This window comes from Vulpes lagopus, chromosome 1, assembly GCF_018345385.1.
Source record: "Vulpes lagopus strain Blue_001 chromosome 1, ASM1834538v1, whole genome shotgun sequence".
NCBI classification, from domain to species: Eukaryota; Metazoa; Chordata; class Mammalia; order Carnivora; family Canidae; genus Vulpes; species Vulpes lagopus.
The window spans coordinates 151,664,773-151,684,890 of NC_054824.1; the positions used below are offsets into that span (position 1 = coordinate 151,664,773).

Here is a 20,118-nt window from a genome sequence, read left to right on the forward strand (position 1 = left end):
AGCCTAACATGAGGCTGGGGTAACGAGTTAGAGCCTACGGAATGGTGAGCCCAGACTGTCAGCTTTCCTAGGGACTGCATGGGCTCTGGTTAAAGGGCTGGATCTGTGAGTAAAAAAAAAATAAAGCTTATTATAAATGGTGTGACTCCATTTGGTTAATATGGGATTATAAATAACATGGAACTCTTAGAGAAATGTCACGTTTAAGAAAAAGAGAGTCAAAAAATTGGTTTCAATTGTTGATCAATACAGAATAAATATACCTACTTTAAAAAAATATTACTGTAGTACTCTGAGGAAAAGCGGGATCAAAATTACCATGTGATTTAATTATTTTGGAGACTGAAGTTCCACAATGACAACACTTTAGAAAGCTCCAAAAACTCCAAGATTTTACTTACCTCAAAATGCAGGAAAAATCATTTATCCAAAGTTTAGTATAGGGTATACAGAGCTCCTGGAGAGTATCTATAGGGCTTCCTAAGTTTATAATCTTTATTTAAAAAGAAATACTCTGATCCCTTCAAGTTATATAGGTGAATTCAAAGCAAAAGGTAATGTCAAAATCAAATGATAAATGTTGTATGCATTTTGAAAATGTCATAGTCTTCATGGAGGGAGCCAGAAAGAAAAGAGACTCAGTGGACAAGAAATTAAGAGTAAAAAACAATCTTTGTCATATGTACCACTTTCTTGTGAGACACACAAAATGAATATTTAAAAAACTTTGGGGGCTCTTAAAAGTTTTAACAAATATAAGTAATGGTTTCTTGAATGTTTACGATTGCCAGGCCTTAGTTTTGGATAAACATGTAAAATTATAGTAGATGCCTATTTGAATTCTTCAGATTTACAAAACCAGCCATCAGAGCAGGACTTGAAACACAATCAGATCCACATTTTCCTGATCCTACTTAGCCTTTTTTTTTTTTTAATTTTTTATTATTTATTTATGATAGTCATACAGAGAGAGAGAGAGAGAGGCAGAGACACAGGCAGAGGGAGAAGCAGGCTCCATGCACCGGGAGCCCGACATGGGATTCGATCCCGGGACATGGGATTCGATCCCGGGTCTTCAGGATCGCGCCCTGGGCCAAAGGCAGGCGCCAAACCGCTGCGCCACCCAGGGATCCCCCTACTTAGCCTTTAAAAAAGGTTTTCCTTGTGGTACAGAGTTTATGTCTGTCAGAATAGCACTCAGACCCTCCCTGGCAAAGACAGTAATGGCTAGATCAAAGTCAAATCCAAACTGCTCTAGTCAAGACCTTAAAACAGTGCTATCAAGCACCATGCTAGGTGATTTACATACACATGTATGTATATGTGTGGATCCATGTATCTCTCTATATTTCTAATTCCCACAACAATCTTGCAACGTAGTTTTAGAAATGTTTTGGGGCACCTGGGTGGCTCAGTCACTTAAGCATCTGACTCTTGGTTTCAGCTCAGGTCATGATCTCAGGGTCAAGCTCCACACTGAGTGTGGAACCTATTTGAGATTCTCTCTCTCTTCTCCCTCTGCCCCTCCTGACCCCCTTCATGTTCTCAATCCATTAATCAATCAATAATTTAAAAATATATATATTTTGTAGATGGAGAAGCTGAAGTTTAGAGATATTAGGCAATGTACCCAAGGTCACGCAGCCAAGTGAGAGTCAAACCTAGTTCTTCCTGAATTCTGAAATGGTTTTTACTGCACCTTGCCTGTCATCAACAAAGGAATAGGTTGGGACCAGAATCAGGCAAGATATGAGGGTGTAAAACCATACCTGTTTCATTCATTTAGTCAGTAAATATGTACTGAGTGCCATGTGTGTGTCACACATAGAGGAACACACTCATCAACACAGTAGTGGTCAGACACTGGAGGGATCCAAAGCAAGAGGAGGTAGAGAGGGCCTGAGGTTCAGTCTGTACAGGGTAAATGAAAGGATTTAGATCAGCAAAAAGAGGGCCCGGGGCACAGGGCACAGGTTGACCCAGGCTCACAGGCTCCCCTCCCATGACAAGCATGCCTACTTCTCCAGGGGAATTTAAATAAGAATTTTTCTTTCCCAAACTTTTTCATCATCACTACTTTGGCCTCGATTTTCTTTGGTAGTAGATATAAAATATTATACTTATTACAAGAAAGATTATAGGCCTTGGAACTAGAAATATCTATGATAGACTCTAGCTCTCCCACTTTCCAGCTATTTAAATACTCTGAGTATTGGCTCCCTCACATGTAAAAGAAGATAATAATTCCTGTCTCAAGTTGTAAGAATTAAATAACATATACCAAGCATAGTACACGTCCTTCTCTTTATATGCTGTGATCTCCAGAATTACATCTCCTTAGAGAGCAAGGTAATTAATAATTGATCACAAAGCAATCTTAAGATAGCACAATCCTTTAAGTCCCAGACCAATATAACTTTTTCTTAAATTATATGATAGTTTTTTTTTGTTTATTTCTAACAAATCCTTTACTTTGGAGTTTATGTGAGGCAAATTAAATATTTCTAATTAGCAATAGCTACTATTGATATAAGGGTCTCTTCCATGAAAAAATCATTTGGGTTTCCCTGTCAAACTTCCTGAAAATATCTGGGATTTTGGCACCCTGAGCTTGTTCTCTACCCAAACAAGATATTTAATTAGTAATTTCTGGGGATCTCTGGGTGGCTCAGCGGTTTAGCACCTGCCTTCAGCCCAGGGTGTGATCCTGGAGTCCCGGGATCAAGTCCCACGTTGGGCTCCCTGCATGGAGCCTGCTTCTGTCTCTGCCTGTCTCTCTCTCTCTCTCTCTCTCTCTCTCTGTTTCTCTCATGAATAGATAAATAAAATCTTTAAAAAATAATAATTAGTAATTGCTAAGGAGGTGCACACGTCAGAGCATATTCCAGTGCTTTTTAGGAGGCTCTGTCTTCCTATGAGCAGAACGAACTGGATTCATAAGCATTCTGGTTTCCTACATGATTCAGGGATGGGGATTCCATCAGCTAAGCCACCTCATTGATGCAGGACCCCAAGATAGGGCTCAGGTTGATCAGATTTGCTCTGATTCTCTTGGAAATTCTTTCTGAATGAGATACCTAAGTCAGAAGTTTGTTTGTTGAACTCTATCACTTGCTCTGTGCAGATCTTAGTGAGCTTCAGAAAAAAATAGAAGACATCTACAGGTTATTTTTCCATTAGGTTGTATTTTAATGGGACTTCTGATGTCTAGTTAGCTACATGAATGATGCCTTTTATAGTTCAGTTCAAAGTGATTCTATCCAATATCATTCATTTACAAGAGGAAAGCACAGTTTAAGCATAAGCAGGTCAAGTAAATTTGCCTAAGATTACACACTCTCAGAGCTGAGATGAGAATTCAGGCTTCTTGTCATTTAGAGTATAAAATCATCCATCCATGGGAAGTAATATGATTAGAAAATGTGCAGAAAATAATTTATGAAGATCCCAATCAATGTATCTCATAAAAGAACAGTGTATCTACAAAATGAATGATAGCTTACTGTAAAACAAGTCAATTTTAGGAGAACAAAAGGATGGTTTGGGTTTATTTATTTTCAAGTATCACCTACTTTCATTTTTATAGATATACATTTCATCTATTATCATTTGACCTAGAAACAGCTTCTGGGTGTTCGTGGAGCACTGTGATAACAGATTAAAATGTTAACTGTACCAACGTAAGACTTTAAAACTGCTTGATTGATTTATCTGAATCCTTTATTAAAATACTTGCCATCTTGAACTTTGTGTTCTGAAGTTTTATAATTATCAATTCTGAACATTAAAAAAGTCAAATAATAGTACATACACATAATCATGAAAAAACACCTAGGTGTCTGTATGGATAATTAAGAAACTGTCATACAGAGAAAATATTTTCACAGGAAATATGTCAACACATATCTAATTTTGACATTAGCTTCAAATAGTGGAAATACTGTTTTTTAAGAAAAAAAATGACAGTATTCACACAAACAGTGCTCTGAAAGTATTGTGTAACATTACCTACCTGCTTTTTTGAGAGATTTGCTCCAGTTTCTTGGCTAATGCACAGCACTCTTCCTTTAACTTTGTCAAAAATGTATTCTGGGAGGTCAGCAATGAATACTGTTCATTTTCTAGAAATAACAATAAACCCCCCCACCAATATAAGATATTTATGGTTGTAATTCTGCAGGGCTTCCATATGTAGATTGGTAAAAGTGCTAAGACCGCTAACCCATTTCTCGTAAGCCACTTGGTCAATTTCAAGGTCCTAAGTCAAAGGACCACTCACCCGGAAAGACACTGAATCTTGGGAGGCATTAATTTGTCTAATAATTACACACCGAAAACATTTTTGATCACTCTAGCTTGGGGTAATGTTTTAAGGTGTTGATAAACTGTCAGATATCTCAATTGAAGCCATAGATGCCTGTATCTTTGTAATATGCAAGATATTATATTTTTATTTTAACAATTTTACTATAAACTGTCAAAAATGATCACAATTAGATAATTCACAACTAAAATAATGGAGGAACTCTCTTCTATACTGTAATTCATACTTTATGTTTCATATTCACCCACGTATCTCACTGTTCCAACCCCTTGCATATACTTCTTTAATTATGAAGGTAAAATACATGATTTTCCTTCAAATTTGGATTTTATTGTCAACAGTATGAGTTTCACTGAAGATGTGGTCAAAGGAACTGAAGAGAGTGTGATATATTTGTACAAAATAAAAGGAAGTGTCCTTAAGGAGCTCTTAACAGTTAAATATTCTCACGGAGTATTTAGAATCAGAGATTCTGCTCAACACTCCTTGATTACTAGAATCTTGCGAGCAGGAGGGGTAAACACTAATTTTTCCTAGGATTTCCTCCTCTTATTCTTACTGGACAAACAACTACTGATTCTGGAAAAACGCTAGAGGGAATCATGTGAGTCAATATGACATTTGCCTTTTAGAAGCAAATAAATGATTTAATGAATTTTATCCTACAATTTTTCACCTATAGGATAACAATAATTTTTTTTTACCATGTCATCAAAAAGGTGCACAGGAGATCATGTGAAAATTATCTTTAAGTGTAAGGTTTAACAAATCCGTTTATTTCTTTCTGATTTTAGCTATTTATTGGCAAAAAGCATATAATCTACAAAGCAAAATAAATCAAGGCACTAAAAATTAAGCAACACTTTTCTGGAAGAGACAGGATCAATTAAACTTTTGTTTTAATAGTACAATCAGCTTGGAGTATGTGGTGTGGAATTATAATGACTGACATGGTCTTGTTTTGACTAACACTGTCTGTGAACACACAACTCAAAAGTGAAAGGAACCACAGAATGCTCCGACTGAACACATCAAACTGCCTGCTTTGAACAAAGTGCATTTTACTTTCAAATTAAAGGTAAAGAGTTACTGGCCAACTCAGTCTGCAAAATAGCACCGATGTGATGAAAGATGGCAATTTTTAGCCAAGCTGCCAGCTGTGGTCAATGCCTTGTATTAGTGAATTTTCACAGCAGTTTGAGAACTTGAAGAATGCAAAGGATTAAACATCACTCTAGATTGGGCTGGGGGAGGTGGGGAAATCATACAAATGCTAAAAATGTTCGAAGCTGCAAAGATTAAATAAAGGAACATATCAATTTGGAGCCACTGAATTACATCCAGCTGCGACAGTGAATTAAGAACCGATTAATGGCTAAAGCTTTTCTCCAGTTTGGATGCTGAAGCAAACTCATTAGGCTTTTAGAGTAGCTATAATGTGTGTACTGTGGGAACTGTTCAATGCTATTCAGGAGACTCTAACTGTAAGCTCAGAGCATTTCCCGCAGAGCTTCTGATGCTATTTTTTTATATAACATGTGTGCCTGAAAACCCAGCCAAAAACAAGCCCTTTGTTTTTCTACTTTGTTGTGGTCTCTCTCAGCTTTACGTTTCTTGAACACAGGTAAATAAACTCATAATCCAGATGGTGCAACAGATGTGAGAGCAGCACTCTGAAATCAACAGACAGTGGGCAATACTTTCCATTTTCTCTTTTAAACGCTAACTAATATGTAATTCGGAATCTCCGGTGTAGTTAGCATCTGCTCCCTTCGGCCAGCCAAAGGTTACAGGTGTTCCTGATGTCATTTCACAGTAAGGCGTGGGCCTGGCTTGTGAGCCAGTGCCCAGGCTCTAATCTTTCCCTACCACCTACCAGTTTTGTCATGCTGGGTCTCCATTTGCTGTATCTTCTGTGTCAGCTCCTGCTCTCTTTGCTGGGCCTGAAGGGCTTGAGCCTTTGCTTCGTTGCTAAAGCTCTGCTGAATGCTATCTTTTTCCAGTCTACAAAGCAGAGAGGAGACAGACAGAAATGTAATCTACAGATGCATCAAGGCCCACCATTTCCCCTACAGACCACAGAGAGCTGATACATTGTAAATTGTGAAGCAGAAGAAGACAACAATCATTGCCAGACTCTCCCGCAATCCCTCCCCGCCCCCTGTGGGGGACGAGCCAAAGGTCCTTTCATAGCGTATTCAATACATGCCATACATTGAAAGGGACTAAAGTATACAACTTTAAAAATCAAAACATCATGACCTCTGAATATTTTGTAACTTTAAAACACATACCCCCTTTTTGGTTAAGACTGTCAACGTTCTGTGCCACCAATTGTTGTTTTAGCTTTTGAATGGTCAGATTTCCTACGGATCTTGTGGTTCTACAAAAGGCATGATTCAATACACCAAAACTTAAATTCTTGAAACTAAGCTTTGTAGACCACTCTGCTTTTCCTCTCCAACTTAAAATGGAATCTCAGATAGAATGTAGGAGATCCTATCTAGAAGCAAATAAATGCTTCTGCCACGTGCATGTTTTCAGTATACATCTTCACACATTAGGCCACATAATGGGAATATAAATATGAATATGAAAACGAATAACTTCCCCAGCATTTCATAATAAGACCCCTTTTGGGTCACTTGAGAGAATTTGCAAGATAAGAATATGCCACAGTCCAAGACAATATCCCACCCCTGGGTGATGGGATATTGACTCCTTGAGATGGGTCATCCCACCAGGTCAATATCCTATCACAGTGGTTCCTAAAGAAAGAAACTGCCTAAACAATTAGAAGCTGAAGAATGTACAGGATCACATTGCTGGCAGCAGTGTAGATACTGACACCACACACACACACACACACACACATTAGGTTTGTTCCTCATACTCTAAATATGGGTAAGTGAAATGAGGGTTTCCTTTAATTAACTGACTTAGTTATTTCTAACTCCTTATCTCCTTGTGGGCATTTCTCATCCGTGCTGTTTTAGTTTACTAATTGAGATATTTACTGCCTTGCCTTTGCCAAACTAAAAATAAACAATTCCATAAAGCTATCACTAGTAGTCTACATACCGCTGTGGAGCTTCGATTCATTGGCTTCTAATTATAAAGCAACATAAGGAAAGTCTGTATTGAAATTGGTCAATGCATGCAGTAATGTTGTGGTGTAAAATTTCAGAAGGAAACTATACCCATACCTCACTCAAATGGAATCATCAGGAGTCCACGTTAAATGTGAAATAAGGTCCCTTCTGGTGCTTCTAATAACAACACCCCCCTGGACTTGCTCCAAGGTCTTCCCTCACACTAAGTTCCAAACTGGTATATTGCAACAAATAGATACACTAGGCCACTTTTTGCCTCCCCAGTCACTTCATGCATCTTCTGCCTGTGGATCACTGATTATGTCTCTGTTTTCCTGGGATGTCTCCCCCACCATCCAGTTCCACCCCCACCCCTGCCCTTCTACTCAATGTACCCTGGTCCTTTGAAGTCTGCTCAAAATTCTCCCCTCTCCTTCCATTCTCTCCTAAATCAAGTATATGTTGTAAATGGATACATCCTACTAAGATAGCATTTATCACACTTGAATTATTGCTTCTTGTCATCTTTCTGTCTCTAAATCCTGAGCCCGCCTTAGGATTGGCACATAAGAAGTCAGCAGTGAATGCTTAATGAATAGATGGTTCTTATACCCTTACCATGGGGGACGGGAGGGTGCAGTCTTTAGTGAGGCTGGAGAATCTGCTCAAGCTGGTAATGAGGGGGCAAAAACTTCTCATACACGTTAAAAAGAAGAGTGCCTGGATGATAGTGGCTCTGGTGCCTCTGTCAGCTGGAGATCATGCTCCCGAAGGAATGAGCCTAAAAAAGAACACTGTGAACTCTTCCACTGAGTAACCACATTTAGGTCAGACCCCTGGTTATAGGCAGGGAGATGTGGGGCTCTGAGATCACTAAAAACCGGGTAGCCATACAATGCACCAATACAAATGGATACAAAACCAATATGCATTTGAGAGTGAAAAGGAGAGCTATTGATAATCATACCAGGACAATAGTGATAACTGGGGCTACCCTTGGTAAACTGTGGCTATGGTTCTTCTACATAAGGGTCTCAACATCAATTTTTAGCATGAGAAGCTGCCTAATAACTGATATTCTAAATTTATAATAGAAAAAATAACTATTGTTATTGTACCTCTCCTTATAAAATAAGACAATTTAAAAGAATGCTCGACCAAAGTGCCTGGGTGGCTCAGTCAGTTAAGCGTCTGCCTTCGGCTCAGGTCATGATCCCAGGGTCCTGGGATCGAGCACCAGGTCAGGCTCTCGGTTCAGCAGGGAGATTGCTTCTCCCTCTGCCCCTCCCTGCCTCTCATATGTGCACTCTCTTTGCTCTCGCAAATAAATAAATGAAATTAAAAAAAAAAAAAGCTCTACTAACAAATGTTGAGTTATACACCATGTCTTGTCTTGTTTCTTGAATCCTTCTCCAATTTTTACTGTATTTAAGAAACTACATATTATTTTATAATTTTAATTGAGGTATAATTGACATAATAGTTTCAGGTGTACAACATAATGATTCAATATCTGTGGTACGAAATGATCACAAGTCCAGTTCACATTTTTTTTAATGGATAAAAACATGGCATACCCGTACTTTCCTATTTCCTCCCTTCAGCCCCCATTACTCCCGTGTTGCGTTCTCCTCCTGTAGGTTCTTTCTGACTTAGTAGGCTTTTTTTTTTTTAAAGATTTTATTTATTTATTCATAGAGATGCAGAGAGAGAGAGAGGCAGAGACACAGGCAGAGGGAGAAGCAGGCTCCATGCAGAGAGCCTGACGGGGGACTCGATCCAGGGTCTCCAGGATCACGCCCTGGGCTGCAGCCGGTGCTAAACCACTGGGCCACCGGGGCTGCCCCGACTTAGTAGGCTTTTTATAAAACCTTACAATGTTAGAACTGAAAGGGAATCTCAGATCTGTTTAATCACATCCTTTCACATTACAGCTGAAAAAAGAAATCTGCTCAAGGTTACATTGTAAGTGATGTGAAGGCAGAGGTGGTATTTGAAATATTCTGATCTAGGGAAACCTATTTTATGACACTCCAGAGGTAATGTAATCATGGATGAAAGAATTAATAAAAACCACTTATGTATCCAAGGGAGGGATTAGGGAAGAATTCAAATCAATTCATTTAATATTTATCATAACTGTATTATGTGAAAGACACTCTGCTAGGCACGGAGTCAAATAATGACAAATATGGCATAGTCCTTGCTCCTGACAGGGAATTAAAAATGGCTAAAATAGGAAGTAGAAGGTGGAATACATGATAAGAAAGCTATAAGGGGTAAACTACCAAAGCTAAGAAAAATGAGAGGTCAGTCCCAGTGGAGTGTGAGAGCGCCCTGAAGGGTAGCTGAGCTGGTCTTCCCAAACTGGGTTTCTTTCCGTTCTCACTCAGAACACTGATGATTTCACTTAATCAGATTTGTAGCTAGCCATATTTTATAAACTGGAATAAAAGCAATGTCAGTAAAGAAGAATTTCTTGTTTGTGATTAAAATGAGGCTGAAAGATGTATTTATAATAGCTAAAAACTAGAAACAATCTAAATGTCTATTAACTGCCAAGTGGATAAACGAATTGTGTTATAGCCTTACAGGGATACTAGGAATAGTAGGAATAAAAAGGAACAAGGTACTGTAAGTATAACTCACAAGTGAGCCTCAAAAGCAGTATGCTTAGTTAAAGAAGCCAGGCACCAAAAACATATTGTATGATTTCATTTACATGATGTTCTAGAAAAGTAAACACTAGAGTGACACATGAGTGCCACCAGGAACTGAGGACAGGGGATGAGTGTGAGGCAACAAATAGGCATGAGGAAAATTTGGAGTTGACAGAAATATTCTGTATTAGGATTATGATGGTTCCACCTCTGTATACATTTGCCTAAATATATTTCATTGCACACCTAAAGTTGGTGATTTTTATATTTAAATTTACCTCCATAGAGCTAATTTAAAAAGGAGCAAATGGACTACAATAGGAACATCTTTCTTCTTCCCCAAATTATTCACAATCACCAGTGGCCACAAATGCATGCGTGGCCATGTCAATGTTTTCTTGATGACAAGAGTTAAAGTCAAAAGTACTGGATAGACTTAAAACACAGACTATGTACACACAGAGGTTTTGCCACTCCTTTTTTCCAATTATAGTTGTGGTTGATTATATTTTCTAAGAATGTCTGCAATGATACATACCATCCCATTAAAGAAACAGACTGAGGAACTGTTCTGATCCCCAACATTTCTGTATCATTATTTTAAATCCTGCTATTTAAAAAATATTCATGTTGAAGAGAAAAAATGACTTATTAGGTTTTTTTAAGGACATTTAAAATTTTATAGCTACATTGAAGAACTAAAAGTTTCTGATGATCCTAAAGTTCATCAATGAGTCTGGGACAGAAATGATGAAAGCTTCAAGTCTAACCCGAGAATGAGGCCTATAGTGGCAGTGATTTGAGGCACCAGTCCTGTCAATATAGAGAGTTTTGTGACAGTATTGGTAAGACAAAGTTATCAGACCCTTTTTAAAAAAAATTTTTTTAAAGATTTTATTTATTTATTCATGAGACACACACACACACACACACACACAGGCAGAGACACAGGCAGAGGGAGAAGCAGGCTCCATGCAGGGAGCCTGACATGAGACTCAATCCTGGGTCTCCAGGATCATGCCCTAGGCTGAAGGCGGTGCTAAACTGCTGAGCCACCCAGGTTGCCCTATCAGACCCTTTCTAACATGCTTTCTAGCCAAGAGCCATTCCTGATGGAATTATATAGAAAAGCAGCAGAGAGGTATGGGTGTTATTATGAGTTAAGACACATGATGTTTATTTGTCCCAACATTAGCAATATTATCTTTGAACACTTGTTTAATGTCATTGGTATGCTATAAAATGTTTAATAACTGGTCTCCAGAGGGACAGAACTGTTTATTTGTAGTGCTTACCAATTTCCAATGTAAATGCTTCTACCATGGCCTGTTTTAGGCTACCAAAGTAACATCACTGAACACACATTTGGGACAAAATATACATGGTTGGCTTTCATAGGCTGGCATGAGGCAGCCCTGGTATACCACTGGTTAGGTGGGCTCTCCCAGGCTTCTCCACTATAAAGGTACTACCTCCTTCTTTGTAATTGATAGGTAATTTGTTGGGAGATGCTAAGACCACTTAAATACCCTATTCCTCATTAAATTCTAATCCACTAATTTTACATCCAATGGTGACTCTTCTATCCTAACATTCTTCCTTATTTGTTAGTTAACATTGTGCTGCAAGAAAGGGTCTGATCCCTGGGTGGCGCAGCAGTTTGGCGCCTGCCTTTGGCCCAGGGCGCGATCCTGGAGACCCAGGATCGAGTCCCATGTCGGGCTCCCGGTGCATGGAGCCTGCTTCTCCCTCTGCCTGTGTCTCTGCCTCTCTCTCTCTCTATCATAAAAAAAAGGGTCTTCCCTTCTCTCCCTTTATTAATTCATTGATATCGGCATGGAGTCATAGATTTCTATTTTACTCAGTGGGCTATAATCTATTACGGCCATTATTTATTTTTTTGTTTAACTCATCTTAGATTTGGCCAGTGAGAACCCCTTCAAGCTGTTTCCTATATCTCTCTCGTACTCCTATGAATGCCTTGGCCTTCTATCCCCACCAAGATGTTCCAGGCTCATCTGGTACTATCCTTGTACCAGTCTTGCAATCATCATTTGTCCAAGGAACTCTTCTGCCTTTTAGTGGAGAATGGTATTTAGAACCAAGATTTGTCATCAGGTGGTGCACACTGCTACTGAGAAGTCTGCTTCTAAATAACCTTAGTAGACAGTACCAGGATAAGAATATACATACAAAGGTAGAAATATATAATTATTTTTTCCACATAAGTGCATATTAATAATACATGTACTTTCACACTAATCTTTCTAATTCCAACCCAACAGCATAGATAAAACCTAGTCTCCCTTCTTTCCATCACTATAATTTTCTTCCTCAACAGTGAGAAACTTGGCTCCCATTATCTTCAACATATTTACTCATTTGTTCAAACTTATATTGTATACACAGAAAATTGCTAATCTGCTATAGAAAGCATATCTACTATTAACTAGAATTAAATATTTGCTGACAGTTTTAGTGGCTTTTAAAATTTTTATTTATTTTTTTTACACAAATGTATACGTTCCACTTTCAGTTTATTTTCTTTGTGTTCTGGAAAAATTATTATCTTGAGAGGCAACAGAAAACAGTAGAAAACTCACACAGCTACAGTGTCAAATCATGGCATTCACCTTCTTGTTACTTATGTGGCCATGGACCAGTAACTTAATTCTTTTAATCCCGGGGTTCTTCATTCAAATAGGGTAGAAAAAAGATCCTACCTTAAAGGATGAATAATTTTGGTAAGGTATTACTTATTAATGTTTACTGTATGCTAAACTCTTTACATTTTTCCTTTTATTTAATTCTCATACCAAGCCTCTGAGGTAGATTCTTTTTTTTTTTTTTTTCCTGAGGTAGATTCTTATCCTTACTTTATAAACTAGGAAACTGAGGCCTAGAAAGGTTTTATTACTTGATCGAAATCTCCTAGTTATTAAGGGGCATAGCCAGGAAATCCAGGCCAACCTGACTCTAAAGTCCACAGTATGAATCCCTATGTTTCAATCTCTTAGTTTGTCAGGGGTACAGAGAAATGAGAGAAGGTTAAAAAGATAACTGAAATAATTCAATTATCCGTGTGTGTCTTTTAAGAGTTATATCATCCACCTTGATAGCTGAATTCCCAGATAGTTCTCCTTCTCCATTTGTCCCATATGTTATTGGATCACTTCCTCCTACAATGACACTATCAATTAGTCATATCCTCCTTAAAGAAATACACTGAGCTTTACAAAAACGTTAAAAGGCACACAACTACATCTCTGGCCTCAGAAGATAAGACACGTACATCTTATGTAGAATGTAAGTACCTAAAAAATAGAGTCCTTGGTTTTGCTCACTAATTTATCCCAAGAGCCTGGAGTGGCCTGGGACATCGCTGTGTGGTCAACAAATATTTGATGGACAAATAAATGAATGAATGAACGAATAAACAACTGTTAAGAGATGTAAAGTACTAAGTCTCCACAAGGTTTAAAGGTCCTCCTATCTACTGATTGGAAGAGAACAGGATAAGATAGTCCCTATTTTGGCCAACATCTAATTAAGTTTTATATTGTTATGGACAATAACAACAAAATAAAAACAACAGTAAAATTAGTGGACAACATGATGTCTTCCATGTTTGACAAGAACAAAAAAAATCCTATACTTGTTTACAAGGGCTAGGTTCTTGTATTTGAATAAATACATAAACAAATTTAAAAAAATACAAGAGGGATAAAAAAATACAAGAGGAGTAGCTTTCAGCAACCCCTACTTCCTCAAGTACGCAAAAAAAAAAAAAAAAAACCCTAATGGCATCACTCATATTTCCTAGAGTAAATTATTTCTATTTTCTTCACTGCAAAGTGTGTCAGAATTTTAAGTACAATGTTGAAACATGAGTTATCAGATTAGAACATGAGTCACTTCTAGGAAAGGAAGCAGAAACAGAAAGGAGATCAACATCTTTCAAAGGAATAAACACAAAAGAAAGGAAATAATTAACAAAAACATCCCTAAAAATAAGTGGCTCTCCAAAAGTGTTCTTACAGTATCTCCAAAATAATTTGGAAATGCTAACTGTCAAGCAAAGGAGGCCGTGCTTGATGAGATATCTTGTGCGCCACTTGCATTCACAGCAGACAAAACCACGCAATCTTAACCAACTCAGTGTCTCCCCACACTCGTGCTTTCTGTTTTGTAAAGAACATTCAAAATGAATTGACCTCTCTACTCTTATAACAATTCTGGAAGCCAGGAAGATGGAACAGTTAACCCTGCTTGACATGAGAGACATCTCAAGCCCAGAGAATTAAGATATTTGCTCAACGGTGCACAGCCAGTATGAAGTGGCAGAGCTAGAACTGACATCTATCTTTTTGCTTCCAGTTCAATATACTTCCATTTCATGGCATCGCCTCACATGAGTGATTTCGTCAGACTCCTACTGCTCATCCATTCGACAAATACTCAAACACCTACTTTGTGCCACACACAGAAGTGTGGGGATGCATCAGTGTACAAGACACAGACCGTGACAGTGCCTTCAGAACTCATGGTGAAGAAGACAGAGAAGAAAGAACAACTAAGACAGAATGGTAAATATGAAAATAGGGCTAAATGCCTGCTATCATACAGGAAGACGGGACAGGAGTTGGAGAGTGGCAAGGTGCATACAGTCAGGGAGGGTTTTTAGGAAGTTTAAAAAATTACAGCCTGAGGGTGCCTGGGTGGCTCAGCTGGTTAAGCGTCTGCCTTCAGCTCAGGTCATGATTTCGGGGTCCTGGGATCAAGTCACACTCCCTGCTCAGCAGGGAGTCTTCCTGTCCCTCTCTGTCTGTACCCCTGCTCGTGCTCTCTTTTTCTCTCAAATAAATAAATAAATAAATAAATAAATAAATAAATAAATATTCTTAAAAAAAATAATTAGAGGCTGAAAATGAGCTGTAAATAGCCATGCAAAGAATGAGAAGAATATTGTGACAAGCTAAGTGGACAGCATGCCCAAAGATTCAGGGAGGGATAACCCAGGTGCCTTTGGAAAATTGCAAACAGCCTTGGCAAGACTGAAGGGTGGATACACACGTTGCAGGGTAGAAGCGAGCTGCTGGTAGAGGGAGATTGGAGAAAGAAGAGACTGAAGATGTAGGCAGGAGCCAGAACATGAAGTTATTTTTAAGGACTCCATCCTGAGGGAAATAGGGAGCCAACGCAGGGCTTTAAGCAGGGGAGTGTTGTGATCACACTCATGCTTCAGAAAGATCACTCTGGCTGCAGTGTCGGGAACAGATGGGGAGGGACAACATCAGAAGGAGGGAGAGCACTTATTACTACAGCAATAGCAAGAGCAATTTCTGAATTTGTTTCGGAGAGATGGTAGCTGCCATAGGTAGATACTGAGACTGAACAACCACCAAATGCACATTTCAACGATTTTCACCCTGAACATTTATTGAGAGCTCAGAGGTCTCTGATGCGTAAGTGATTGTTAGTCTATTCTATTTTATGACATCATGGGCCCACTTCACCAGAGCAAAGAATGAGAATACGCTATCGCATAAAATAAATTAGATCATGATTTTGCCTATGTATCTTCCTATTGTCAAAATATCCATATTTTCTATCTCTAACCCTTCTATATAAATTGATCACTTTGGTCCATTCTTGCCAGTCCTCTCTGAAAGATGTCAGCTTATCTACTAGTCCTCATAATTCATCCTTCTGTTGAGTCACTTCAGATCAGACATCAGTAGGATCGATATATACTATAATGGAATTTCTGTAACCTGTCAATGGATATGCATCATTGTCAAGTTGTGATACTACCAATTGAAAAAAGTTTCTATTTTATTAAAATGTTTTTGAGGGGGCATCCCTGGGTGGCTCAGTGGTTTGGTGCCTGCCTTTAGCCCAGGGCATGCATGATCCTGGAGTCCCAGGATCGAGTCCCGCATCGGACTCCCTGCTTGGAGCCTGCTTCTCCCTCTGCCTGTGTCTCTGCCTCTCTCTCTGTGTCTATCATGAATAAATAAATAAAATTAAAAAAAAATGTTTTTGAGGGGATCCCTGGGTGGCTCAGCGGTTTAGCGCCTGTCTTTGGCCCAGGGTGCAGTCCTGGAGTCCCGGGATTGAGTCCCACATCGGGCTCCCGGCATGGAGCCTGCTTCTTCCTCTGACTGTGTCTCTTCCTCTCTCTCTCTCTATGTCTATCATGAATAAATAAATAAAAATCTTTTAAAAAATAAATAAAATAAATAAAAATAAAATGTTTTTGAAAATTTTTTTGTTTTTGAAATTTCTCAGATCGATTATTAAATGGGGAATGTGTTGGTTGCTTTGTGGTTACTAAATTTCTTAAGAGATAGGTCATAATAGCAAAAATTTTTAAATCTACTTTATAGCATCTCATTTCTCAAGCACAATAGAATAATCCTTCATTTATCTGGGATGTTGAGAGGTGAGGTGTTCCACATGAGAGAACTTTCCAGGCATAAGACCCACAGAAATCTGTTTACAGTAGAAATATGTCTAAAATATATATTTATTATGGCTTTGTTTCTGTGAGCAATTATAATCAACTCCACTTGATAATCAAGGTCATAATGTCAAATGAGGAATGTCTGCTTGCTACTACCATCACCACTGCTGGGATGCTCTTAGGGATCAGGGCTCACCATTGTACCTTCAGGTGCCTACTACCAGTGACTGCAAACAGAAGGCCGTTTATAACAGTTGCTGCATGAGAAGTCTCAGACGCTGTTCTAAAGAGCCAGAAAGCAAATCGAAGTATACTGACCTACTTCTTAAAATTTTTTGTGTCAGTTGTTTATGAGTTGCTGCTATGTTTTGTTTTCCCTCCTTTTTTTTTTTTTAAGATTTTATTTATTTATTTATGAGAGACACAGAGAGAGAGGCAGAGACATAGGCAGAGGGAGAAGCAGGCTCCCTATCGGGAGCCTGATGTGGGACTCAATCCCAGGACCCCAGGGTCCTGAGCCGAAGGCAGATGCTCAACCACCGAGTCATTCAGGTGTCCCTTGTTTTGCTTCTTAAAAGTACTTTTTAATTTATATCTCAGTTTATAGCTATGTGTCAAACGGCTGAATTTACCAGAAGTCTGAGTTTAAGTGGGGGAAATGCTGTAAAAAAGACAGTGGAGTTTACATTGTTGCTGAAGTGGTGAGCTTCTGGTCAAACATTCAGTATGTCTGTACCTAGGAATTAGGATTGTGTTCTATTGACTAATCTTGGCTTGATAACAAAAATATAGCTAGTTCATTTTTAAATCTTGATTGAGATATCTGTAAACTTTCCATTTTTGCACAGGATTCTGGAGCTGAAAAGCACAATTATATTTACAGAAAAAAAAACTGACCGGAGCTCAAGTGTTTAGATTCCCATCCCAGTGTTATCCTCACTTTTCCAAATAAGAGAAGCATGTTCTTGCCACGGTACTGAGGTCATTTTTCTCAAGAAAACATTTTTCCTTGTAGTCATTTTTATGATTTAACATGATTTCTATTTGACTTGGAACACATGCTTATAATTAGTCTTTCCTACCTTCTGAAAGGTTCCTTCTCTACAGAAACATAAGTGTGTTGGGTTTTCTTCAAAAGGCCATGATGCTCAGCATTCCTATGGCTACAGAGCTGCCCGTTCTGTTCCTGAAGACCTCCTTCTTCCTTTATTCTAAATCTATATTCAAATTCATTTCTACAGAGTAGTCTGTTCTGAGCTTACCCCAAACAGGGGAATCATGCCCTGAGGAATATAAAGAATTAAAATCCTAAAGGGCCTCTAAAAACAACATTGGGCCCCTGGACTTGAGGCCTCAGCATGTAAGCCCACTGCCAGCAGGGCTGGGTCATGAATTTGCACACAGGAGCCAGAGGTTAAGAGCTCAGACCTTGGTGTAAGCTGGATGCGGCATCAGAGTCCCAATGTGTCGACTTATTAGCTGTGCACCCTAAGCAATTCACTTACCTGATGTCTCAGTTTTTGCAAATATGAAATGGGGTTAATAATATACCTCTCTTCAGGAATACCATAACACTGTATGTAAAATGTGCTTAGTACAACATGGTCATATCCTGTGATCAAAAATATTAATCAATACCATTATTATTGTTATTATTATTTCCTAGAAGATGACTATTGAAAGTGTAACAATCAATACCATTACTTCAAAGACTCACAAGCTCAAAGAAATAATAAAGAATTTCCTTAGTTTACTGATAAAAGCAATATGGGAGGAGTGGTATTGTAGAGCAAATGTGAGTTTGGGCTTTGTATGCACACAGAGCAGATTTGGGCCCTGGCCCCACCAGGCACCAGTTATGTGCCATTAGACGGGACCTCAGTCTAAAGCCATTTTTCTCCTTTAATGAAATGATATTATCAGGATACATGAGACAATCTATATAAAGCAGCCAGCAACATCTGGCCCCGACCACCCTTTGAAAAAGGTCTAAACTCATCTGGTGAGCTCATTGTCAAATTTATCTGCCACAGCTGTAAGGTGTAAAGGCAAAGATGGGCCCATAAGACAGGAAGAACTTACTCTCTTGGGCTGCTGGTACAGCCGGAAGTTGAGCTGCTCTTCAAAGAACGGCAGGGAATGGCAGCTTCCTCTCCCTCTCTTGCTCAAAGTGGCAATTCTTCAAAAAAGTACAAAAAAAAAGACAGGCCTGGCTACTGACCCCAAAATTACAGAAGAACCTGACACGATTTTCTTGTTTTATAGAATGATTCCAGTTCTTGTAGAAACAGAATTCAGATTTTACACTCATGAGAAACCAACTGCAACCTGACCAGGCATTGAGGAGAAGCTGGGAAAAGTGAAAACAAGAGCCTAGGGATGCCATGGTTTGTACTGTAGCTACTGGCCGCATGTGGCTGCCATGCACCTGATGCGTGGCTAGGCTGAAGGGAGATGCCCTATAGGGGTAAATAATGAGCACTGGGCTGTGAAGAACTAGAAAAAAAAAGTGAAAAACCTCATTAATTTATACTGCATGTTGAAATGATGCCATTTTCTTTATTAGGTTAACTAAATTATTAGAATTAATTCACCTGTTTCTTTTTACCTTTTAAAATATGGTTATTTGGAAATTTTAATTAAATATGTGGCTTGCATTTTGTGGCTCTCCTTGTATTTCCATTGGACAGTGTGGGTTTGAGCATAACTCCTTTGTCTACTTCCCCAGAGCAAAGAATCATTTTTAATCCTGATGGGCCACAAATCAAAATAACCATGTTGCCAAAACCTGCTAACTTTAAATGCCTCATGAAGATATCAAATCTCATAATTTTTATAAGAAGCAAAAGCTATTAAAATAACATTTTTTTTTTTACTTTGACAAATTTCTCATTTAAATCGGTCTGTCACCATTGCTTGAAAGGAGAATGGAAGGAGATTTCTGACAGAAAATAAAGAATTAGCTAAAGCTGAAGCAGTTACCATATTATACAAATGGAAGCAATAAAACCTTTTAAAAAAATCAGATCTGGTTTGAAGCACCTCCCAAAATACATATTCATAATTAAAATTAAATTATAAAGCATATTAAAAATTATTCCACATAGTCAAGCTGGCAAATTATAGAAAAATATCCAGTTATGAACATGCATTAAGACTCCTAATAAGGTAATGTGCATAGAGTTGGAAAATCTTTAGCATTTCATAGTCTTTCTGTAATTGTTAAATGGAAATAACAAATTCTCCAAGAGATTTTTCCCCACGGATTTCCCTTTTTTTCCCAAAGATTTTTGAATCTCTAGTCATCAATCTTGTATAATTCATTACTTGTTTCTAGTAAAAATCTAGCATTTCCATAGTCTGTCAAGAGGACCAAATTCTCATATGAGTTAGTGTGTCAGCCAGTTTAATAAACTATCCCACCGCCTGGTGAGCTAATCTGTTGCCTTTGTAGTTCTCACTTACTGCAAAACATAATCTGCACTTTGTGGAATTCAGATAAGCCAATGAATGGTTTCAACTCTCTACAAAAATTGCTGGAATTTGTTTGTTGGAAGAAATAGAATTCAAGAACCC

At 38.4% G+C, this 20,118-nt stretch overlaps 1 protein-coding gene across 8 annotated transcripts in view; it reads right to left on the reverse strand.

The window, feature by feature from the left end:
* SDCCAG8 (SHH signaling and ciliogenesis regulator SDCCAG8) overlaps nt 1–20,118 on the reverse strand; it is a 241,883-nt gene that overhangs the window by 86,196 nt on the left and 135,569 nt on the right. For 6 of the 8 annotated variants that reach the window (XM_041751159.1, XM_041751144.1, XM_041751169.1 and 3 more), the window contains 2 exons: nt 6,201–6,328; nt 4,013–4,121 (listed from right to left, as the gene is read on the reverse strand). The exons of 1 other annotated variant lie outside the window; for it this stretch is intronic. In XM_041751159.1, the coding sequence (XP_041607093.1) occupies nt 4,013–4,121; nt 6,201–6,328 (237 nt within the window). The remainder of the gene's footprint in view (nt 1–4,012; nt 4,122–6,200; nt 6,329–20,118) is intronic. One more of the 8 variants, XM_041751185.1, reaches the window with a different exon arrangement.